The sequence below is a fragment of the Sciurus carolinensis genome, chromosome 18 (assembly GCF_902686445.1).
Source record: "Sciurus carolinensis chromosome 18, mSciCar1.2, whole genome shotgun sequence".
NCBI classification, from domain to species: domain Eukaryota; kingdom Metazoa; phylum Chordata; class Mammalia; order Rodentia; family Sciuridae; genus Sciurus; species Sciurus carolinensis.
In genome coordinates this window covers 14,477,568-14,496,573 of record NC_062230.1, presented here as the reverse complement: position 1 = coordinate 14,496,573, position 19,006 = coordinate 14,477,568, and the positions used below count along the sequence as shown (strand labels likewise).

The following is a 19,006-nucleotide window of genomic DNA, read 5'->3' as shown; positions in this document are numbered from 1 at the left end:
CATCCACACCCCTGACCTTGGGCCACCTGCTGCTGCTGAGGCTCAGTGCTCCCAGGCCAGGGTGCCTTGGCTGGCAGGACTTTTCCTACCAAAAAATCGAAGTAGCTGATCATTGCTTGGGTTTAAGGATCCCAGATATTGTTTGTGGCCACGGGGAGAGGGCTCACTCTAGAGACATTTCTGTTTCTCTGCCCATAAGTCCAGAATGGCTTTTCCTGGACAGGCTCCATTGCCATCACCGTCACTAAGCGTCATGCGTCACAGGACAACACAATGACCAGCCTCAAAACACAGGCTTCACAGGATATGGAGCTCAGTCCAGTTTCATGTTGGAACTGTGAGAACCAAGGCCAGGGGCTGCAGACTGGCCCAATGCTGTCCAATTCCCAAACTTACAAACCCACAGACCCTAAGAACTTCTGAAGCCAGGCAGCTTCATCACCAGCTCTAGAGGCCCTTTCCTTCGAACCAAAATCTAACTTCAATAAGAAAAAAAAAATTTGTGAAGGTAAAACTGGGGTCAAAGTTTTCAAGTTCCTGCTTGCTGGGGAGAACAGTGACAGCCTCACCCACATTCCACAAAAGGAACCCCAGGAAGCCAGCATACAAGAGAGGCAGAGCAGTGTGGGGACACAGCAGACCCTAGAAGGCTGGCATGCAGTGGGCAGGACAGTGCAGGAGACAACAGCTCCAGAGTCGTATTCGTGTGGGCCCAGACTCCCTCACCTAACCCTAGTCCTTCCCTACCCTGGTTGGAAATGCTCTGAAACCCTTGTGCCACCAACTGGTGCCCAATCTATGGGGATGTCCAGTGTGCTGGTTAACTTTGCACATCATCTTCACTGGGCCACAGGGTACCCAAGTATTTGGCTAACCACTATTTTGGGTGTGCCTTGGAGGGTGCTTCTGTATGAGCATAACATTTAAATCAGTGGGCCACATTGAACAGATGGCCCTCCAATGGGGTGTGCCTCATCTAATCAGGTGCAGATCTTGGCACAACAGAAGGCGGGCCCTTCCCAAGTAGCAAGGCAGCACCCAGCCTGATCTTTTGAGCTGGGATATTGGCTCTTCCTGGGCTGTAGGCCCAGTGCCTCCAACTAAATTGGACCCTCAGCTTTCCTGGTCATAGCTGCCCACACTCCTGCATGTCTCAGGACTTGCCAGCCTCCACCACTTGTTGGGTGAGCTGACTCCCTGCACAGCAGTAAGCATCTCGGTGTGCATGTGTGCACATCCCACTGGTTATTTGCCCTGGAGAAACTGACCCACAGAGTGCCCAGTGTGTGCTGTCTACCAGGTGGCACTGTGGTACTGTCAGGAGGGGAAGAAGGAGGGAGCATGTCCTCAGGGTATGGAAATCAGAAGGCCAGGACCAACTGATGGCCTCATCACAGTGACCACAGACCCTGTACCTGGTTTCATGCCACAGTCACTGTGGAGCTGGTTCCAGGTAGATTCAAGGGTTTCCTGCCAGACATGATGGTGGAGACTCCTCTCCCGACTCCTACAATCTCAACTCTAGACCCTGGATGTAGCATGAGAGCAACCAAAGGAACCTGCCCATGGAGGCAAACAGGCAATTGGGGTGCTGACTCTGGAGGCCCACGTGGCACAGGGTGGCCAGGTAAGCACCTTCCTCATCAGCTGGGGGTGCTCTCTGCCCTGAACCAGAGGGTGGTCCATGCCTAGGATGCTGCCACACACGGGTCCAAGACACTGCCTGCTCAGTAGCACCCTGAGGAGATGAAAGTTCTTCTACCAAATTAATTGAGAACTTCAGTGTAACATCATTTAAAAATAAAGCCTCAACAGATTTTTCTTGAACTTGATAAGAGTAATTCCAAAACTCATTTAGAATAATAGGTAAGAATATCTTTAAGTTAAAATATTAATGCCTGATCTATACCAGATATTAAAACCTTTTAAAATCATAATTTCTGAAAATACCATATAGATACATGAAATAAATCCAAAGCATCTGAATGCAGATTCTATTATGTGTAAAAACTTAATAAACACGAGACACATATCTAAGCCTATGGGGCAAGAAGGAACATCTGAAAGTAACACTAGGGCAATCATTGAGTGACATGGACAAAGATCAACTTAGATGACAACCACATACCACAGACCAAAACAGGTTCTGAGATTAAATCTTTAACTATTAAAAATAAGCCAAAACACCCATAAGAAAAGAGAATTGCCTCTCAAATCACTAAAAGCTTCAAAGTAACAGAATAGATGAGACCAAACAAATTTCAGATTCTATAAAGAGTAATCATTTTAAAAAAGACCCTAAAAGTTAAGTTTCTACATAAACAATATAAAAAGAGGTCAAGACATAGTGGTTTCAATGAGACCATTCTTTTTCTTTTGGGGTAGGGAATGGTCTTGAACTCCTGGGCTCAAGCAAACCTCCACCTTAGCCTTTGGAGTTTCTAGGACTCCAGGCGCTTGTCTAGGCCCTGTGGTGAGGCCATTCTGAACAGAGAAAGTAAAATAGTCTTCCAAGGCGTGATGAAGGAAAAGTACAAACAAGGTGCCATTTTAATTTATAATTTTTAAAAATCATGCAGAAAGATGGCATTCTAGTCTAACACAGGTATAGATTAGTGTGATGGCCCAAATCCAGATTTGGAACAGTTCCATCACCCTGAAGAGAAAGTCTCTGCCCTGGTTGTGCTGCCAGGCTAGCTGCCCAGTCCATCCCATGAACTTGCACTTCTGCTCCTTCCTGGCCTGTGGGGGCCTCTGGCAGCACCATGTCCAGCTCCCCCAGAGAGGGTGTGAGCAGTCTGCCCCTCCCTGGGCAGCGACCTGCCATGACAAGCTATGATGTGCATCTTCTCACTGCTGGGCTTTTGTGACCATGGGTGAGACCCACCTCTGCCTCCCTGAGAACCCTGGGAAGTGGGAAAGGTGGAGGCTGGCTGAGGAGGGAGCCTGAGTGATCTGCCTCCCAGCACACAGGACCTGGAGCTTGGGTGGGCAGAGCTGGGGTCTACAGAGCTGAACCTCTAACCCGTGAGTTCAGCATGAGTCCATCCATTTATACTTCCAATTGCTGGCTGCGGTGTTTTGTAGCTGTCAGCACAGCTTTGTCAAGATTTGTGCCTAAGGGGCTGGGGTTGTGGCTCAATGGTAGAGCACTCGTCTTGCATGTGTGAGGTACGGGGGTTCAATCCTTAGCACCGCATATAAATAAATAAAATAAAGGCATGCTGTCCATCTACAACTACAAAAAAAAAAAAAAAAAAAGGGAGATTTGCACCTGTGGGTTACATTTGGGGGGCAGTGAAGAGAAATGGGGCTGTTTTGAGTTTCAGTTTCTATGTGCTCATTGCTAGAACCCGGTATCTCACAACATATACATGCACCTGCTCAGGGTTTCTCTTCATTGTGTGTGACTGTCCACATGGACAGTTGGGCTAACTGCAAAAGAGGATGCACCAACCCCCACTTTCCAGCCTGTCTGCCTGCACTTCTCCTTCCTTCCTGCCTGCCTCTGTGGGACTCTGACATGTGTACCAGGGGTGCTGCAAAGAACTCTCTATCTTGTTCTGTCCTGGGGGGCTGCTTGTGTCATCAGGTCTGAGGCAGATGTGGGTCTTATTATGTGGAAGAAGTTCCTATCTTCTCCTAGTTTGCTGAGAGTTTCTGTCACGAATGGGTTTTGGATTTTGACAAATGCTTTTATTGTATCCATTGATCTGATCATGTGAGTTTTCTTTTTTAGATTATATCATCTGATGCTTAACACTGAACCAGGCTTGTGTTCTTGGAATAAATAAATTCCTGTGGTTTTTCTCTTTAGTCTTGTCATCGGCTTTGAAATCGGGGTGAGCACGGGCTTCCTGGGGTCCGCTGGGACACCTCCCTCTTCTTGAAGAGTTGTGTGGGATTGCTGTTCACTTTTCTCCATGTGTATGGTAGAATTTGCTGGTGAACCATCTAGACCTGGAGATTTCTTTCTTGGAAGCTTTTTGGTCGTGGGTTCAGTCTATCAGATGATCTCGCACTGTGAAAGTCCCGTGGCTGTGCCCTGAGCTCGGAGTTTGTTGTAATCTGTCTGATTCTGGCTCTACCTGGCCCAGACGTGAAGATACCTGAAGCCTGGTCTGAGGGGGCCACAGACAGGGTGTCAAGGGCTGCCTTTGCTTTCTGGATTGAGAAGCCAGTGGGAGAAATCTGTCCTTTTTTCCTTTCTTCTTCCATTCAGCAGCCAGGCAATCCTGGGCTATAGCGGCACAGATGCCTGGAGCCCCTTAGGTGGGGGCAAACCCCGCTGCATTTCCTCTCACTGGCCAAGAGCACTGCTGCAGTGGGGGACCACCACAAGGCAGGGCGGGGCAAGGCCAGCAGAGTGCTGCAAAGGAACTCACAGGGGTCCTGAGGACCTCCCTGAGCTGAGCGCGTGGAGTTACACCCAGATTGCACGCCAAGGGCTCTAGAACTGGACTCTGGGCTAGCCTACTGCCCCGGACCCGAAATTGGCCCACCCAGAGCACAGCATCAGAAGCTCTGAGAAGCCTGGCAGAGACCCGTGGGCTGGATTGCCATGAGGAACCCAGGCAGACTGCCTGTGACAAGCATCAGAAACCAATGTTCTGTACAGAGTCTAGAAAGACCTGAAATGGCCTAACATGGCATTCAAAACGTCCAAAATACAACCCAGAATTAAGCTGCACATGAGAACCCAGGAAAACACAGACCTGTTGAGAAGACACAACCTTCAGACACAAACCCAAGATGACAGAGATGTTGGTATCTTTAAAGCAACATTCACAGATGCTTTAGAGGCCTCAGTTTCCAGTCTACTGAGAAGCAACACTGGCACAAAGAATCCACATCCCTGTCTGTACCCCTTTACCCCACAGATGTCACACTGCTACACCGACATACACCGAACCCAACAGCACTGGCCCTGCAGGGTGTGTCTTTCCCACCCCTGATTTCTAATCTACGAATTTCACCTTACTGATACTGTGAAGATCCTACCTGTTACATGGAGGGAAACCGTTGGAGTGAATGTAGATTATTCGCCAGGAACCTCAGAGGCCACAGGAAAGCAGACACTGTTGATCAGTAAAGGGCTAAAGGACCTGCTGGCCAGAACCTCCACCCCAGCACGGAAGCCTCACTGCTCTGCTGGAGGGACCTGCCTGCTTAGCCAGCCTTGTCCTGGGGACCTGCAGTACTGGGGTGCAGGGACTGGGGCTCAGAGCACAGCAGCAGTCATGGAATGGGCAAGCTGCCATGCAGGGCCACCAGTGGTAAAGTCCCACATCCCACTTCCTGCTACCAACCTGCACTGGTGTACCTGCCTTGACGTATAAGTAGCCTGAGGCCTGGGAGGTGGCGGCCCTGCCCCAGGGGCTTAGGGACTGTGACTTAGGATAGGTCTGCAGTAAATGGGAGCCAGTGCACTGATTCCTGGCACTGACGGGTTGGGCATCTTGCCCTTCCCTGCCACCATAGCTGAGGTGGACTCCGCTGCCAGGGTTGTGGGAGTGGGAAGAGGGCAGTCAGTCCACAGGGGAAGTAGCCCAGGAGTGAACGAGACAGAGGTACTGCCCTCTGTGTTTCAGCTCTAGGTGGGGAGTACTGAGGTGTGGCCCCCGAACCAGGCCCCCAGTGCTCCTTCCCAGGGCTGGGGGAGGGGAGCTAAGCACAGCCTGCTCCCTCTCATCTCCTCCCCAGAGGCACCCCTGGAATCTGCTGTGCCCACACAGTCAGGCAGTGACAAAAACTGATCACCTTCAAAGTGCCGCCCTGACAAGATTAGATTGTTTTAATATTAATGCATCGCCTGATTAAACTGCGATTAATAATCTCTCTGGCACAGTCTGGATACAGCAGGGGCCATGCAGGAAGCCAGCAGGCAGCGGCCTAGATTCCTGCCAACAGGGCTGTGCTCTTGGTGTGGGTCAGAGAAGCCAGGAAGTTACACAGGGGCCACGAGGGCAGGGGCCACCTAGTTTGTTTCTGTCCTCTCTGGCCCGAAGAGCCAGGGCCTAGGCCAGAGAACAAAAGGCTTCAGAAACTCATGGTAAACATAAATTGGAGGCCAAAAGAGGGTGCCCTGCCCAAGAGGGAAGCCAGCGCAGCCTCCACTGTCCACTTCACCCACTTGCTCTTCCTGGCCTCTTTTACAGAACTGGCAGACTGTCTATGATCTAGGTGTCTTGGTGGTGACAGTCCTGCTGCCCACCAACCTGCCAGCCTGTGCCCTGAAACCCAAACACAGGGGGCTAGGAACCTGGGAAGGACCACGCCAACAACTTGAAGCTCAGAGAGGCAGAGCCTCCATGGAGGCCAGCGATCCACACAGCAATGGAGAATCCACAGCTGTCCACCTGCCTGCTGCCTCGGAGCCATGACGAGGTGCTCGATGCTCTAACAAGCCCCTGGGAGGAGTGAGGCTGCCATTGGCAGGGGAGATTGGCACTATGGCAGGAGTGTCCCCAGTCTGGGTTGGACCACTGGGCCTTGGCCTGCAATTTCATCTGTCTGTGCCTCAGTTTCCTCACCTGCACGCAAAAACAGGTTGAGGTGTGTAGAGCAGCCACAAGAAATTCTGAGGAATTCTGCCAGAAGCCAGGGGGACAGACAAGAGGCTGCCAGGACCATGGTTCTCCTCCTCTGTCAGTGACACATCCTCCCATTTCCAGCTGTGAGCCCATGAACAGTGCAGGGAGCAGATCTGCCCCCCAAAGCAGCCTCACTCCTCCAAATGCATCCCCTGGAACTCCTCCCAGGTGCCCCCTTGCTAGGCAATGGTTTGAACACCTCAAGAAGGTCCTCCAAGAAGGTTGCCAAGGGTGACCCAACTTTATCCTCCTGCCCACTGGACAGCAGTGCTCAGTTACCTTGCCCATGCCCGTAGCATCCTCAGAGGCTGCTCAGGCTCCTGGTGGGCCTGTCAACAGGCTTCTACAACTTGCTGTCAGCTTTATTCTTGTCAACTTTAGACTTTAGAGTCCAATAATGCCAAGAGCTCTGTCAGAGAGAAGCTGCCTCCCACCTGCCCACCCTTTCCCTGGGATCCTGGCTTTCACTTTGTCCAGACTCCATCTTGGTACTGAACATTTCTCCAGCCTCTGAGAGCATGTTTCCACGGTCTCTTCTGGATTTGACACCCTGGGCATCATCTCCTGCCTTCTGGCCAGCCAGGAAAATGAGGATGCAGCTCTTCCCTTCCCCATGGACATGTTCTTGCTCCTCCTTCCAGAATGCTGGCTCATGGTTTTGCTGGAATCAAGCTGCTGGTCAGAACTAGGACATTTGTAGAAAACTATGACACTTTTTGGTTCAACTTTTTGTTTTCCTGTAGCTAACAAATATTGGGGTCTTCCACTTGCTTAGTGTCCTACATACTCACTACTGACTTCAATACCTCTTTGTTGGTGGTCAATGCCAGAGCTTCCTGACCTTTTCTGAGGGCCAGTAAACACAAACAGGACAAATGCATTTGGTGCACAGGGTGGGAGGAGGCAGTTATGTGTCATCAGTGGTAATCCAGGGACCAGGGGACCAACATCTACCACAACCCACACCTGGTACATGGCTATGCAGGACTCTGGTCAGTATCTCTGCTCTAGACATCTGACACGTCATGCGCTGTCAGTCTCATCTCTGACCAGTTGCCACTTGCTCCCAAGGCTCTATGCCCTGCGAACTCCCTCCTGCTTCCTGGATTCTGCATCTTCTTTCTTGGTTTACTCCCTCGTTTTATTGGTGCACATCCTGGATTAGCTTTCCAAGAAAGGATACATAAGAGAGGTAAAAATTTAAAGACCTCAACCATCTGAAATGACAGTGGGGGCGGGTATAGGTCCTAAGCTCCAAGTCATTTCCATCAGAAATATAAGGACACTGCTTGTGCCTCCTACCTCCTAATGCTATTGCTGAGGCATGTAAGTCATTTTGGTCCCTGATCCTGAGAGAAAGGATGTGTTGTTTTCCTTTGGAATCTCACAGGGTCTTCTCTGTCTGTGAGGCTCTGGAGTGCCATAAGGATGTGTGTAGGAGGACCTGCCCTCACCTGTGCAAAGGACCTTGTGAGCATCTTCCATGGGGAGTCACTCCCTGGAAGCAGGGAAACCTCCCGCAGTGTTCCATGTACACCTTCCTGCACCCCCAGCCCCTCCTCTGCACTGCTGGGTTGGCCCTCCCTGCTTCTCACATCCATCTTTTCTTCATCTCACTGTCTTTTTGTGCAATTTTCTGAGAAGGCTCCTCAAATTCGTCTTAAAAATGATCAGTTAAGACTTCCATTAGACTCTCCATACCTTTAGACTCCCGGAGCTCGTTCTCTTCTCTCTGGATTGCTTGCAGGCGCCTGTTCTCATGGTGCTACTGAAAAGCCTTTCTCACGGTCGGGTTCGGGACACCTCTTTGGGTTCTCCTCTGCTCTGGAGGCTTGTTCCCTCAGCGGGCACTTTGTACATGTTTTCTTTACTCTGTATTTTTCACATCCAGGCTTTTTAGAGTTCTGACAATCCCTGGCTATCTTTCAACCTCTGGCTCTCCTTTGTTATCAGGAGGTGTGCCACGGGGCACCAGGGGACTTCTGAGCAGGAGAGGAAAGCCTGTCTTCTGTGGGCTGCACCATGGAGAGAGCTGTGCAGCTGGGACCTCCAGTCAGCACCCTCCCAGGCTAGTTAGCATCTCCCAGGAAGAGTTCTCATTGTGGGCTGCAGGGTCACCTTAGGATCCATCTGCAGCTGCCTGTCTCAGCCCCTGTGTTCTGACTGGTATCTGGGATGGAGAGTTCTCTCCCTTGCCAACTGTGGCGTGCAGGGCATGTGAGCAGACCACAGGGCCCATGGCAGGACTGACTCAGTCTGAGATGGGACCCAGGAATCTGCATTTCTCAGGTTCCACACAGAGTTGCCTGGGGTCCGCAATTCAGGAATCACTATTGCAAGAGAATAGGTTGCTGTGTATTTTTAATTTTTTTATCTTTCCTGGGGGAGAGGCGATTGCCCATGCACATAGTGGGGGGAAGACCTGAGACCATCTCTTTGTTAAACTCTCAATCAAGTATCCTAAGTCTCCTCCTCTTAGTCAGGTACTCCTCCCCAGTGTCACCTGCTACTGTTCATTCCTCTAGGGAATGTTGTGGCATGAGCAGATGGCTCTTAAACCAGGCACTGGTTTAGAACCCTCTTTCCTGAGCACTCAGACCTTAAGTGCCCAGCCCTTCTGAGCAGATTTGAAAGTCAGCTGCTGCACTGTCTCTGTGGGTGTAAACTAGCCTGCCTGGCTGTGAGTTCAGAGACCTGGGAGGCGTAGCACACACGCAAGTCCAGTTACCCACCTCATGCAAAGGGCCTCCTTCCTGCCCTTACCTCCAGCCATTCTTTTGACAGGCTGCCCCCACGTCTGGCCTGTGACCCACACCTTTGAGCTTCCAGGCAACCTTGGACTTGCCCTTCTTCTCTAAGGGAAGCTCTGGGGGTCTCTCAAACCCCTAAATATCACAGAATCTGCCTGCTGTGGCCTTCAACACTTGTCACAGTCAGACTCCCTGCACCGAGTGCTCAAGACCAGCCCAGGGCCTGGCCAGCGGGAGGAACTCAGCACATCTTACCGGAAAAATGAATCGACAGTCAATGGACAAACGCTCAAGGGACTACTGTTACATCAGATATAAAATCTTCCAAAGATACATAGATGGCACAAGGCAGAAGAATCCATGGCTGGAAGGAGTATATGACCAGACTGTCATGACCATAGTGTGGAAGAAGATGCCTGCATGGTGGGAGTTGGGAAGATGCCCAGAGCTGACCAGCTTGCCAGGTGGTCCCAAGAGGCTTCCTCTTCTCCTGCCTATCTCCTACCTGGGCTATCCTGGAGGCCTGGCTAGGGGTCACAAAGCCCCCCTCAGGCCAGCAGGGGACCTCCCATTCACAGAATGTTCTGCCCCAGACTCCCCAGGACAGCTCATGGACAGGCTGGGGACTGTGCTGCCAGGGCTAGTGACTGGCCAGGAGTGTCCCTGCCTGGCTGCTTTCCCGTAGCCTCAGCAGGTGATGCCAAAGAGAACTGAAAGGCACGAGTGAAGACAACTCAGAAGCATGAGGGGCAGGGAGCGCCTCAGGGGTTGGCTGTCCCCACCCTGCACTGTGGCACTCCTTTGCTCTGCTCCACCCAGGAAAGGGAGTGGCCCAGGAATGGCCAGGGATGCATTCCAGGTCTGGTTTTAGCACATTTCTCAGGGTGTCTAGATACGCTGATTTACAGAAAATGGGATGAGACCTAATAAGGGTCAACATGAGACCCCAAACATTGATTCTAAACACCCGAGATGGGAGAGGCTGGGTGAGGTGTAGAAGGAAGTGTGTGCATGAGCATACACTGCACATACATGCCGAACACGAGGTCATGGGAGAGCAGTCACGCACGGAGACGCGATCCTCTCAGACACTGAGAGGCAGGGTGTCCCACTACCTCCCATGCTGCCCAGCTCACAGATGAATCCCATAGGAAGCGGTACAGAAAGCCCCCGTCACATAAGGGGTACTGACAGCCTGGAGGTCTGCCAGAGGAGGTTCCGAGGTTGGGGGTGCCCTGAAACCACCACAGTGTGCTAAGGACAGTCACAAGAACTTCATAACAAGACTAGGGACAATAAAATACAGATGGTGAACAGTTACTGGTGCCAGCTGTGTGCCAGGCACTCTGCAGTGCCATCATGGTCTCAGTCTCACTGCTGAGACCAAAGCTGTGGGAGGTCGCGATGCTAGGAATGGCACGGCCATCACCCTGAGTCAGGCCTGGTTGCCCCCAGGGCTTGCCAGACATGAGGCCCTGTGCCACTGTGCTCAGACTGGAGACCTTGGTCCCTGGGTAGGAGCAAACAGCAGGGAGACGACACAGGAATGAGGGGGAGGATGAGGGCAACTGCCTTGAAGCTTCAGACTGGCTCAGTGCTACAGGAAGGGGCCTGGGACAGCTACCCCTTGCCCACAGAGGACTCTCATGGGGAACGTCAAGCACCTGCACAGCATGAGGTGACAAACGCAGGAGAAGTAAGCACAGGGCTTGTAGGGTGAAAAGTAGCTTGAGCAAACACGAGATGCAAATGTCAATGAAAGAGCAGCCCCTAGCCCCCAGCCCAGTGCAGACACCCCTGCAAGTGCCCCCCAGAGTAGAGTAACTAGAGCAGCCACCAGATGCCCAAGTGGAGGAATAGAAGGGTCATGCTCCTCCCGGGTCAGCCTGAGGCCCTGCTCAGAGCAACACCAAGCACTCTCCATAAAGAGGCTCCAGCATCGGAGGTGACAAGCACTGTCTCCAAGGGTTGTTTGGTTTACAGGCAGGAGAGGGTGGTGAGAGGCACTGGCTTGGCGCTGGCCTCGTTCCTCCCTGGCGTCGCAGGCCTTTGCTGCAAGGGCCCCTGGGCTCTGTGAAGTGTACTTAGACCCGTGAAAGATGGCCCCTGTTCTCACAGAGAATTGGATTTACTCATGATTAATGGGGCACACACAAACTGATAAATGATATTAATTTGTTCCAGGGGTCTGAGAAGAGCTTGGTTGCTTACCTCTCCAGTGCTGCTTGAGTTATTTCCTGCCGCCTGCAGATGTGGATGACTAACCCTGTTTGCACAGCTCTGCAGGGAAGTTTCTATGGGCAATGGGGGTCCTTATGCTCTGTCCCCAAGGCCTGGCTGCCCCCATGTAACAGACACTGCCCACTGGCTGCCAGGGGCTGGGCAAGGGGCTTACCTGCCACCTCCTTGGATGAGGGCAGGCTGGCGCTGGCCTCCAGGTCGGCAGGAATGGGGCCCCCTCTCTCCAGGGCGCGCACTAGTCCCCGAAGCCGCTCACACTCCTCCTGCAGCTGGTCCCGGTCTTCACGCAGACGCTGCTTGGCCACGCTGGTGGGGTTCAGGCTCATGTGCAGCACTTTGGTTCTGCTCTGGTCATAGTCACCCTGGGGGACCAAACATAGCACAGGTCATCTTGGTGTGGGCCAGACCATGAGGCTTGGGATGAAAACAGAAGACAAGAGGCTCATGAATACTGAGTGTGAGGATCAAGAAGTCCATAGCTGAGATGTGTCCTGCTGAGCACCATGTCGCCAAGTGCCAGGGAGACACACAGCTGGCCCAAATCTCAGGACTCTAGGACTGCTGTGTGGCACAGACAAGTCCCTTCACTTCTCTGAGTTCTGCTGTCTTACCAGTAAGGGATCACATTGTCACCTGCCTTGAAGAGTTACTGAATTAAGAAGGTGGCACACCCCTTGGGATACTGCAGGTCCTCGTCACACATATGCCCCTGCCCATGCTTCATAAATCCAATCTAAAGGACAAACCATGACACACATACTTAAATGACTGGGCTTTACTACCCCCGTACTGTGCCTCTGTCTAAACAAGACTATAAGGAGGGGCCACAATGATAAAGTCGAACACCTCCAGGATTTGGAACCATGTTAGACTAATAGAGGACCCATGAGCACAGTACAGAGCGTCCCCACCAACACACACCAGTGGCGAACTTCTCCTAGGAACACAGTCCACCTGCCAGACCAGTACCAGCCAGGCAAGCCTTAAGGAGAGGACAAGGCCCAAGTCCACCAGGCTTTACCACACCTCACCGTCTTCAATCCCTGAGACCACACAGTGCCAGAGCAAGGTCAGTGGGACCAACATGACCTTGACCTCGTCACATAGATGACAATTCCAGAGGGACTAAATTCTTGTTATCACGTAAAGTTTTATCCAAAACACAGAAAAACATCTTCACAAACGTGGAGCAGTAAACTTGGTAAACAAGGCTCAAGAGGGTTAAGAAGGGAGGAGCAACTATAGACTCAGGACATTCATCCAAGGTGCAGGTGACCAGAAACACACACACATGACAAAGAACTCAAATCCAGAGTACATGAGGAACTCAAAAACCTCATGTACATATATCACTGTATGACTGACGTGATCCTACAATATGTACAATCAGAAAAATGAGAAATTATACTCCATTTATGTATGATTTATCAAAATGCATTCTACTGTCATGTACAACTAATTAGAACAAAAAAAAACAATTCAAAAATTAAAATATACTTATGAACTTAAAAAAAAAAAAGTAAATAAGAAATGTCAGGTGACTCCTCTCTTGAAAACAGGCAAAAAAAACAAACAGATGCCGGCACCCGAGGGACTAGGGCACATGGAGAGGCGCACACATGGGTCACAAGGGAATCGCAAATGGAAGCCAGTGGGGTGCCAATAGCTGCCACACACATGGAGGGTAGTGCCTCCTGGCAGCGGGGCAGAGTGGCTAGGCAGTGTGAGTGGGCACAACTCTGCAACAGCAAGTGGCAGATCCTCTGGAGAAATCCAAATTGCTGCCTAGGAAGACCAGGAGACTGCCATGCTGCCCCTGCTGAACCCAGGACAAACCTCTGTGGGTCTGAGGTGACTCACGAAGTCATGCCCAGAAGTTGTGCTCTCAGGCCATCGTGTCCCTGGGCTGTACTACTCCAGAGAGAACAAGGAGGAAGCTTCAAAGTCTCTTTGAGACTCTCTAACTGGCACTGCCTGGACCCCTGCAGAGAGCTGCCACCTAGGCTGAGGGAGGCCCTGTAACCTGTTCCGGGGAAGGCCAGGGAGATGCTCCACCTGAGGAGCAGTGTGCAACTGGGCCAGAGCCACATTCCACCTTGCTCCTTCAGTGAGGGACACTGGGCCCACGGAGGGAGTCTAGGCTTGTCTCCTCCCTGCTCCCTACACAGGGACTTCCCTCTGTCCTGACTTCCCAGTCTCCCTACCCTTGTCCTCCTGCCCAAAGTCCCTTTTGCCTCCGCAGGGGAAACAGCATTCATTGTAGAGACCAGCAAATGCTCTGGGGAAAGAAGGTGGGGGAGAAGTCAGGCAGCCCGAGCCTGGGGAGCCTTCAGCTTCCCAGGAGCTCAAGCTGTGTGGGTCACTGTCCCTCCTTCACTGAAGGACAGTGTGGGTGAAACTGGGCAGTACCCCTCAGGCACCTCACCAGGGGCCAAAACCTGCCAGTTCCTGGCTAGCCTCCCAGAATCCTACAGGATGTGACTCCAAAGAAAATCAGGGGGCTGGAGAAGACCCAGCAAAATCCCACCCTGGACACCACCCCCTGGAACTAAAACATTCTGCTGTCACCTCACACAGCAAACTGCTGACCCTCAAGTCCCTTTGCAGAAGAGGTCAGTGAAGACAGAAATGCTGACATGAGCCAGAGACTCATGGACACCACAGTGATGGCAGAAGCCTCCACAGGAACAAACTGGGTTTGCAACACAGCTCCCGCCTGCCTCTGGGGCCTCCCTCAGTGCAGGAGGGCAGGAGAGGCCACCACCAGTGCATGGCAGAAAGGAGGGAGGAGGGAGCCACAGAAGGCCAGGACAGGAGAGGATTTGCATGGCTCTTTATGGATTTTCTGAAAACCCTGTAAAACCCTGAAGGATGAAGAGACCCCTGGAACTTCAGCTGAATCACACATGTCAGGGTTGAAAGGATTAGTTCATCCAATTTGAACAGTCTGGGGGAGATAACCAAGCGTGTGAAATTCAACCACCCAAGCAGCCCAGGAGAGCCTCTGATGGCAGACTCTGGGGCCTGTCTTCTGGAGCCTGGGCAGCTGGACCCAAGTCAGCTTCCCTCAGCACACAGAGCTTAGGAAGCCAGGCAGGGTGGAGAGACCCAGGCTAGTGACCCCTGTGCAGTCAGTGGGACACTGGGCTATGTTTGCAGGTCCCCTTGTCTGCCCTAACCACCCAACACTGGCTGTGAGGGGAAAGCAGCCACGGTGGCAGGAGTGTGAATAAGCGTGACTCATTCTGCAATGCAACGTGGAAACACGACCAGAGTCTCACACGATATTCACACGTTCCAAAACATTCTTTTGATCTTTCTTTCCAAATGTTTATAAACATAAAAACAATTCTTAGTTGATGGGCTGAGCAGAGCAGACTGGCTGGCCATGTCTGCTTGAGCCCTGGCTGAGGATGAGATGGTGCCTTCACTGGTCCCTTTTCTGACTCTGGCAAATGCTCCCATCCCCCAGGACAGTAGCACAAGACCCCTTAAGGTCTGGTTTGGGGCCTTGGCTTCCTCCTCCTCTTCTTCCCTAAAACACAACACCACTGACCCCCTGGGAGGGAAGCCTCAAATTGTAGTGAGGTAGTCCCCTTTGTGCATCAGGGGACTTAAAGGTCAAAAGTGAGATCCAAGCCAGGCATGGTGGCGCATACCTATAATACCAGGGATTTAAGAGGCTGAGGCAGGAGGATCACAAGTTCAAAGTCAGCCTCAGCAACTTATCAAGGCCCTAGGCAACTCTGTGAGACCCTGTTTCAAAATAAAAAATTAAAAAGGGCTAAGGATATGGCTCAGTGGTTAAGTGCCCTGGGTAGAATCCCTGATATCTTCCCCCATAAAAAAAGGGTTCAACTAAACCAACTCAAAACAGAAGAGAACAAACAGAAATTCTTAAAAATCTGATGAATTGGGAGAAAATGATGATTTCTGTAAAATCTATACACGTCTAAAGGAGTAAGCAAAGTACTAGAGGGCCATCAGACACCAGGGCATGTGTGTGTCCAGGCTGTATACATCTGACATGATGGTGCCTTCAGGCCTGGGGACAAAGGTACAGAAGTTTCCCTCCTGGTTCTGGCTACTCCCTGCCCTCCCCGGGGTGGTGATGACCCACACCCACAGAGTGTGGCTAGTTGCTGGGCTAGGCTGGCTGGGGAAAGGAGTTTGGTTTGTGCAAAGACACAATGCCCAGGCTGGGATCAAACTCCTGAATCTGTCCTCATTACACCTAGAACTTGCCACATCCTGCCTCCCACAGAAAGGCAGCAGTTTGATGGAAGAGCCTGGTAAGCAGGGCAAAAATGGTAAAGCTGGTCAAAGGCAGCTCTCTGCAGCCTGCCTCCAGCTCAAGCAGGGAGGCACAGCGTCACTGAACCCTCGTCTGGAGTCTGGCAGGGCCAGAGTGACCAGGGGGCTGCACTGCTGACTGGTTGGAGCAAACCTCGCTTTTGCACCTGGGCAATATGAGAATCCAGCCCTCGGGAAGGCTGTGGGCCGAAGGAACTAGGGATACTGAAGTGCTCTGTGGACTGCGAGGTCGTGAACATGTTAACTATTTCCTTAAACTAAACTGACCTTATGCAATGCCTAGAGATAGCAGAGTCCTGAGGAGATGCCATTGGGGGGATGCTGGACAGGACAGGCAGGGATGGCCCAGTGTCACACTCCCTGCTGTCAGGTATAATGATACCACCACACCCTGGCACTGGGGGTCACAGTGAGGCTCCTCGACAGGCACACTGCTAAGGGGAGGACGGCAACCATTGGCTGAGACCGTGAGGTCCTTCAGGGGATGGTGTTTCTAAGAATCTTCCATGCTGCCCTCAGAACACCATGTCCTGAAGAATCCTAGCCAGACAGGGGCTTCCCAAAAGGAGACACAGGGGAGTGTGAGGAACAAGCAGGTAAATTCAGCTAAAGCAGTGCACTCTCTGGGTGCCCAGTGGGAAACCCTGGGTGTCCTAAGGACCACGTGATCATCAACTCCCTCCCCCTACACGCAGCCTAGTCGCGACAGTGTAACTGGCCAGGATATGAGCTGGGCAGCAAGGGCTGGGCTCAGGGTGTACACCCTGCTCCCTGCACCATCGCCCTCCCCAGAAGCGGAGGCCCCACTTGTTCCTGGAAGGGGAAGGAGACAGTGAGCCACATGAGACCCTCCTACCAGATGGGAGCTGCCAGGGGACAGGCCTTCACCCTACACCACAGACCAGGGAAGTGACACGATGCAGCAGTACCTGCTTGTGACAGTACCCAACAAAGACCTACTGCACAGAACTGTTGACAGGGACAGCCACCACTCCTCCACTGCCCCCGAACAGTGACAATGGTGACAGCTACCGCACCTCCACTTGCACCTTAAGACAGCCACATCATCTTAGACATTTACTGTATTGACTGTCTCCCACCAGGAGGTCAGCCCACAGGGACAGGGGCTACATCTGGTTCACTGCTGCTCTGCCAGTGCTGAGAACAATGCCTGCCACATGGTGTCCACTGTGAGTCTGCTGAATGAATGGATGACAGGCGTAACATCTCCTAAGCCGAGATTACTCCTACGGGCTGAGGAATCAGACCGCCAACTGGTGAGGATAACATGTGAAGTAAGGTCTGATGAGTCCTGAGAAAGGGGTCCAGCCTCTCTTCTTTGATGACTGGCCACAGTCCCTCTGCACTTGCCTGGTCTAGTGGGAGGCAGTGCGGTGCCACTGCTGCTGGGCTTCGTTGTATGGGGGTGGCACTGCCTGGGGCCCAAGGTGCGCACACTCTGGGGTCAAACCTGAGCAGGCCCTGCCCGAGGCTGAGCTCACGGGAGGGAGGGCTTCAGAGCTTAGTGTGGGAAGTGTGGCCAGGCCTCAGAGACAACGGGGCTGCAAAGGGCAGGAGGGGAGCCCTGTCAGTGTCACCGATTATCAAGGCCCGCACAGCTACACAGTCCTCCCACAGACGGATCACACCATCAGATACACCCAGGCCTCTGCTCCAAGGAAGGACCAGTCAATAGGTGCACCCCACGGATGGGGAGGCTGGGTAGAGGTCAGGTAGACAAGATGGCCTCCGCAGCCCAGGGTGCTGGGTCAGTGTCCTCCCAAACGCACCCACCATCTGGCCATCAGATATTACCCCAGGACAGCCCACTGTGGTCTTCTCTGCAGGTGCCTCCTGCTTGTAAAATCTGCTCCTTGCTGGGGTTCAGGTCCACATCTCAGGGGACTGAGCAGCTGTATGCTCCCTACTCTACATGGAAGCAACAGAGACCACCCCACCCAGAGGAGTATGAGTGAAAGGCCCACTCCTCAGTCCATGGCTCAAGTCACAGAGAAGGGAAAACCCAGCTCCATCTCGAGTCCCGCCCCCACCCCAGGCACCATCTTGCCATAGCGGGCCTAGGGATGTTTGCACCAACACGAAGGAGCGCCACGCGGGGGGCTGGTGCTGCGTAGAATGAGCAGATGGGAGAGTGTGGATGGCTTTGCTGAGATCGCCGCTAGACGACAGCGCTGAAGAAGAAAGGGGGAAATGGCTGTAATCTTCCGCTAAAATTTGTCGCCTTGTTTGATTCACAGCTGAGAAAACTGTTGAGACACTGACAAGAATCTCAAAAGGAAAAGTTTGGAACCTTCCTTTGATGTGATGGTGCAATTATTGACTAAACAAAAACATTTCACTTGCTGAGTGAGCGGGCTGACGTTTTCTGTTATCAATGGCAACTAAACAGGAGCAGTCGGTCAGTGGGAGGGGGATGCCCCTCCCTGGTGTCTATCCTGGTCCAGTTTCCCCCCAGGCCAGGTCTGTGGACTGTGCTCACTGAGAAGAATCTGCTTAGGGGGTCTGGGAGCATGGACCTTAGGTCCCAGGAAACATGAAGCCGGGGCCTTTAAGGGGCACAGTGCAGCCCTGAGACTCCTCCCCTTGCCTGTCTACTGCGAGGGCTTCTGTCTCTCACTTAAGTCCACGTAAACTCAGATGAACAGCCGCCCTGGGTGTGCAATCAGCATGGGCTTCGTTTCTGTTCCTAAAGTAAGTTTTGCCCCCTAATGTGCTAGTGGCCTTGAACAGGCCTCTCATCTCTTAGGGCCTCAGTTTCCCTCCATGAAGAGTGAGTGGGGAATTGATCTTTAAGGACCTTTTTTTTTCTAAATACAAAACCTCCCTGAGTGCCTGGCATGGGACCATCCACTCAGAGGCGCTCCTGCATCCCTGCCAGGCAGGTGACTGCCCCAGGGACCAGCTGCCCCTGGGAAGGTCTCGGGCAGCAAGCAGGGAGGGAGGGCCGCCTGCCACCCTGTATCTGACTCGCATACTAAGAGACCCTGCTGGGAAGAGGCAGCAACGCAAGGAGAATTAAAAAGCACAGTTAAATAACCGCCAATCCTTATGCATATTTATAAATCATCCAGCCTCAAAACCAAATCA

General features: G+C 52.3%; 1 protein-coding gene across 4 annotated transcripts in view; it reads right to left on the bottom strand.

Annotated features, from left to right (window-relative positions):
- Mad1l1 (mitotic arrest deficient 1 like 1) overlaps positions 1 to 19,006 on the bottom strand; it is a 343,584-nt gene that overhangs the window by 83,622 nt on the left and 240,956 nt on the right. For all 4 annotated transcript variants that reach the window (XM_047533482.1, XM_047533484.1, XM_047533483.1 and 1 more), the window contains one exon: positions 11,739 to 11,946. In XM_047533482.1, coding sequence (XP_047389438.1) covers positions 11,739 to 11,946 — 208 coding nt within the window. The remainder of the gene's footprint in view (positions 1 to 11,738; positions 11,947 to 19,006) is intronic.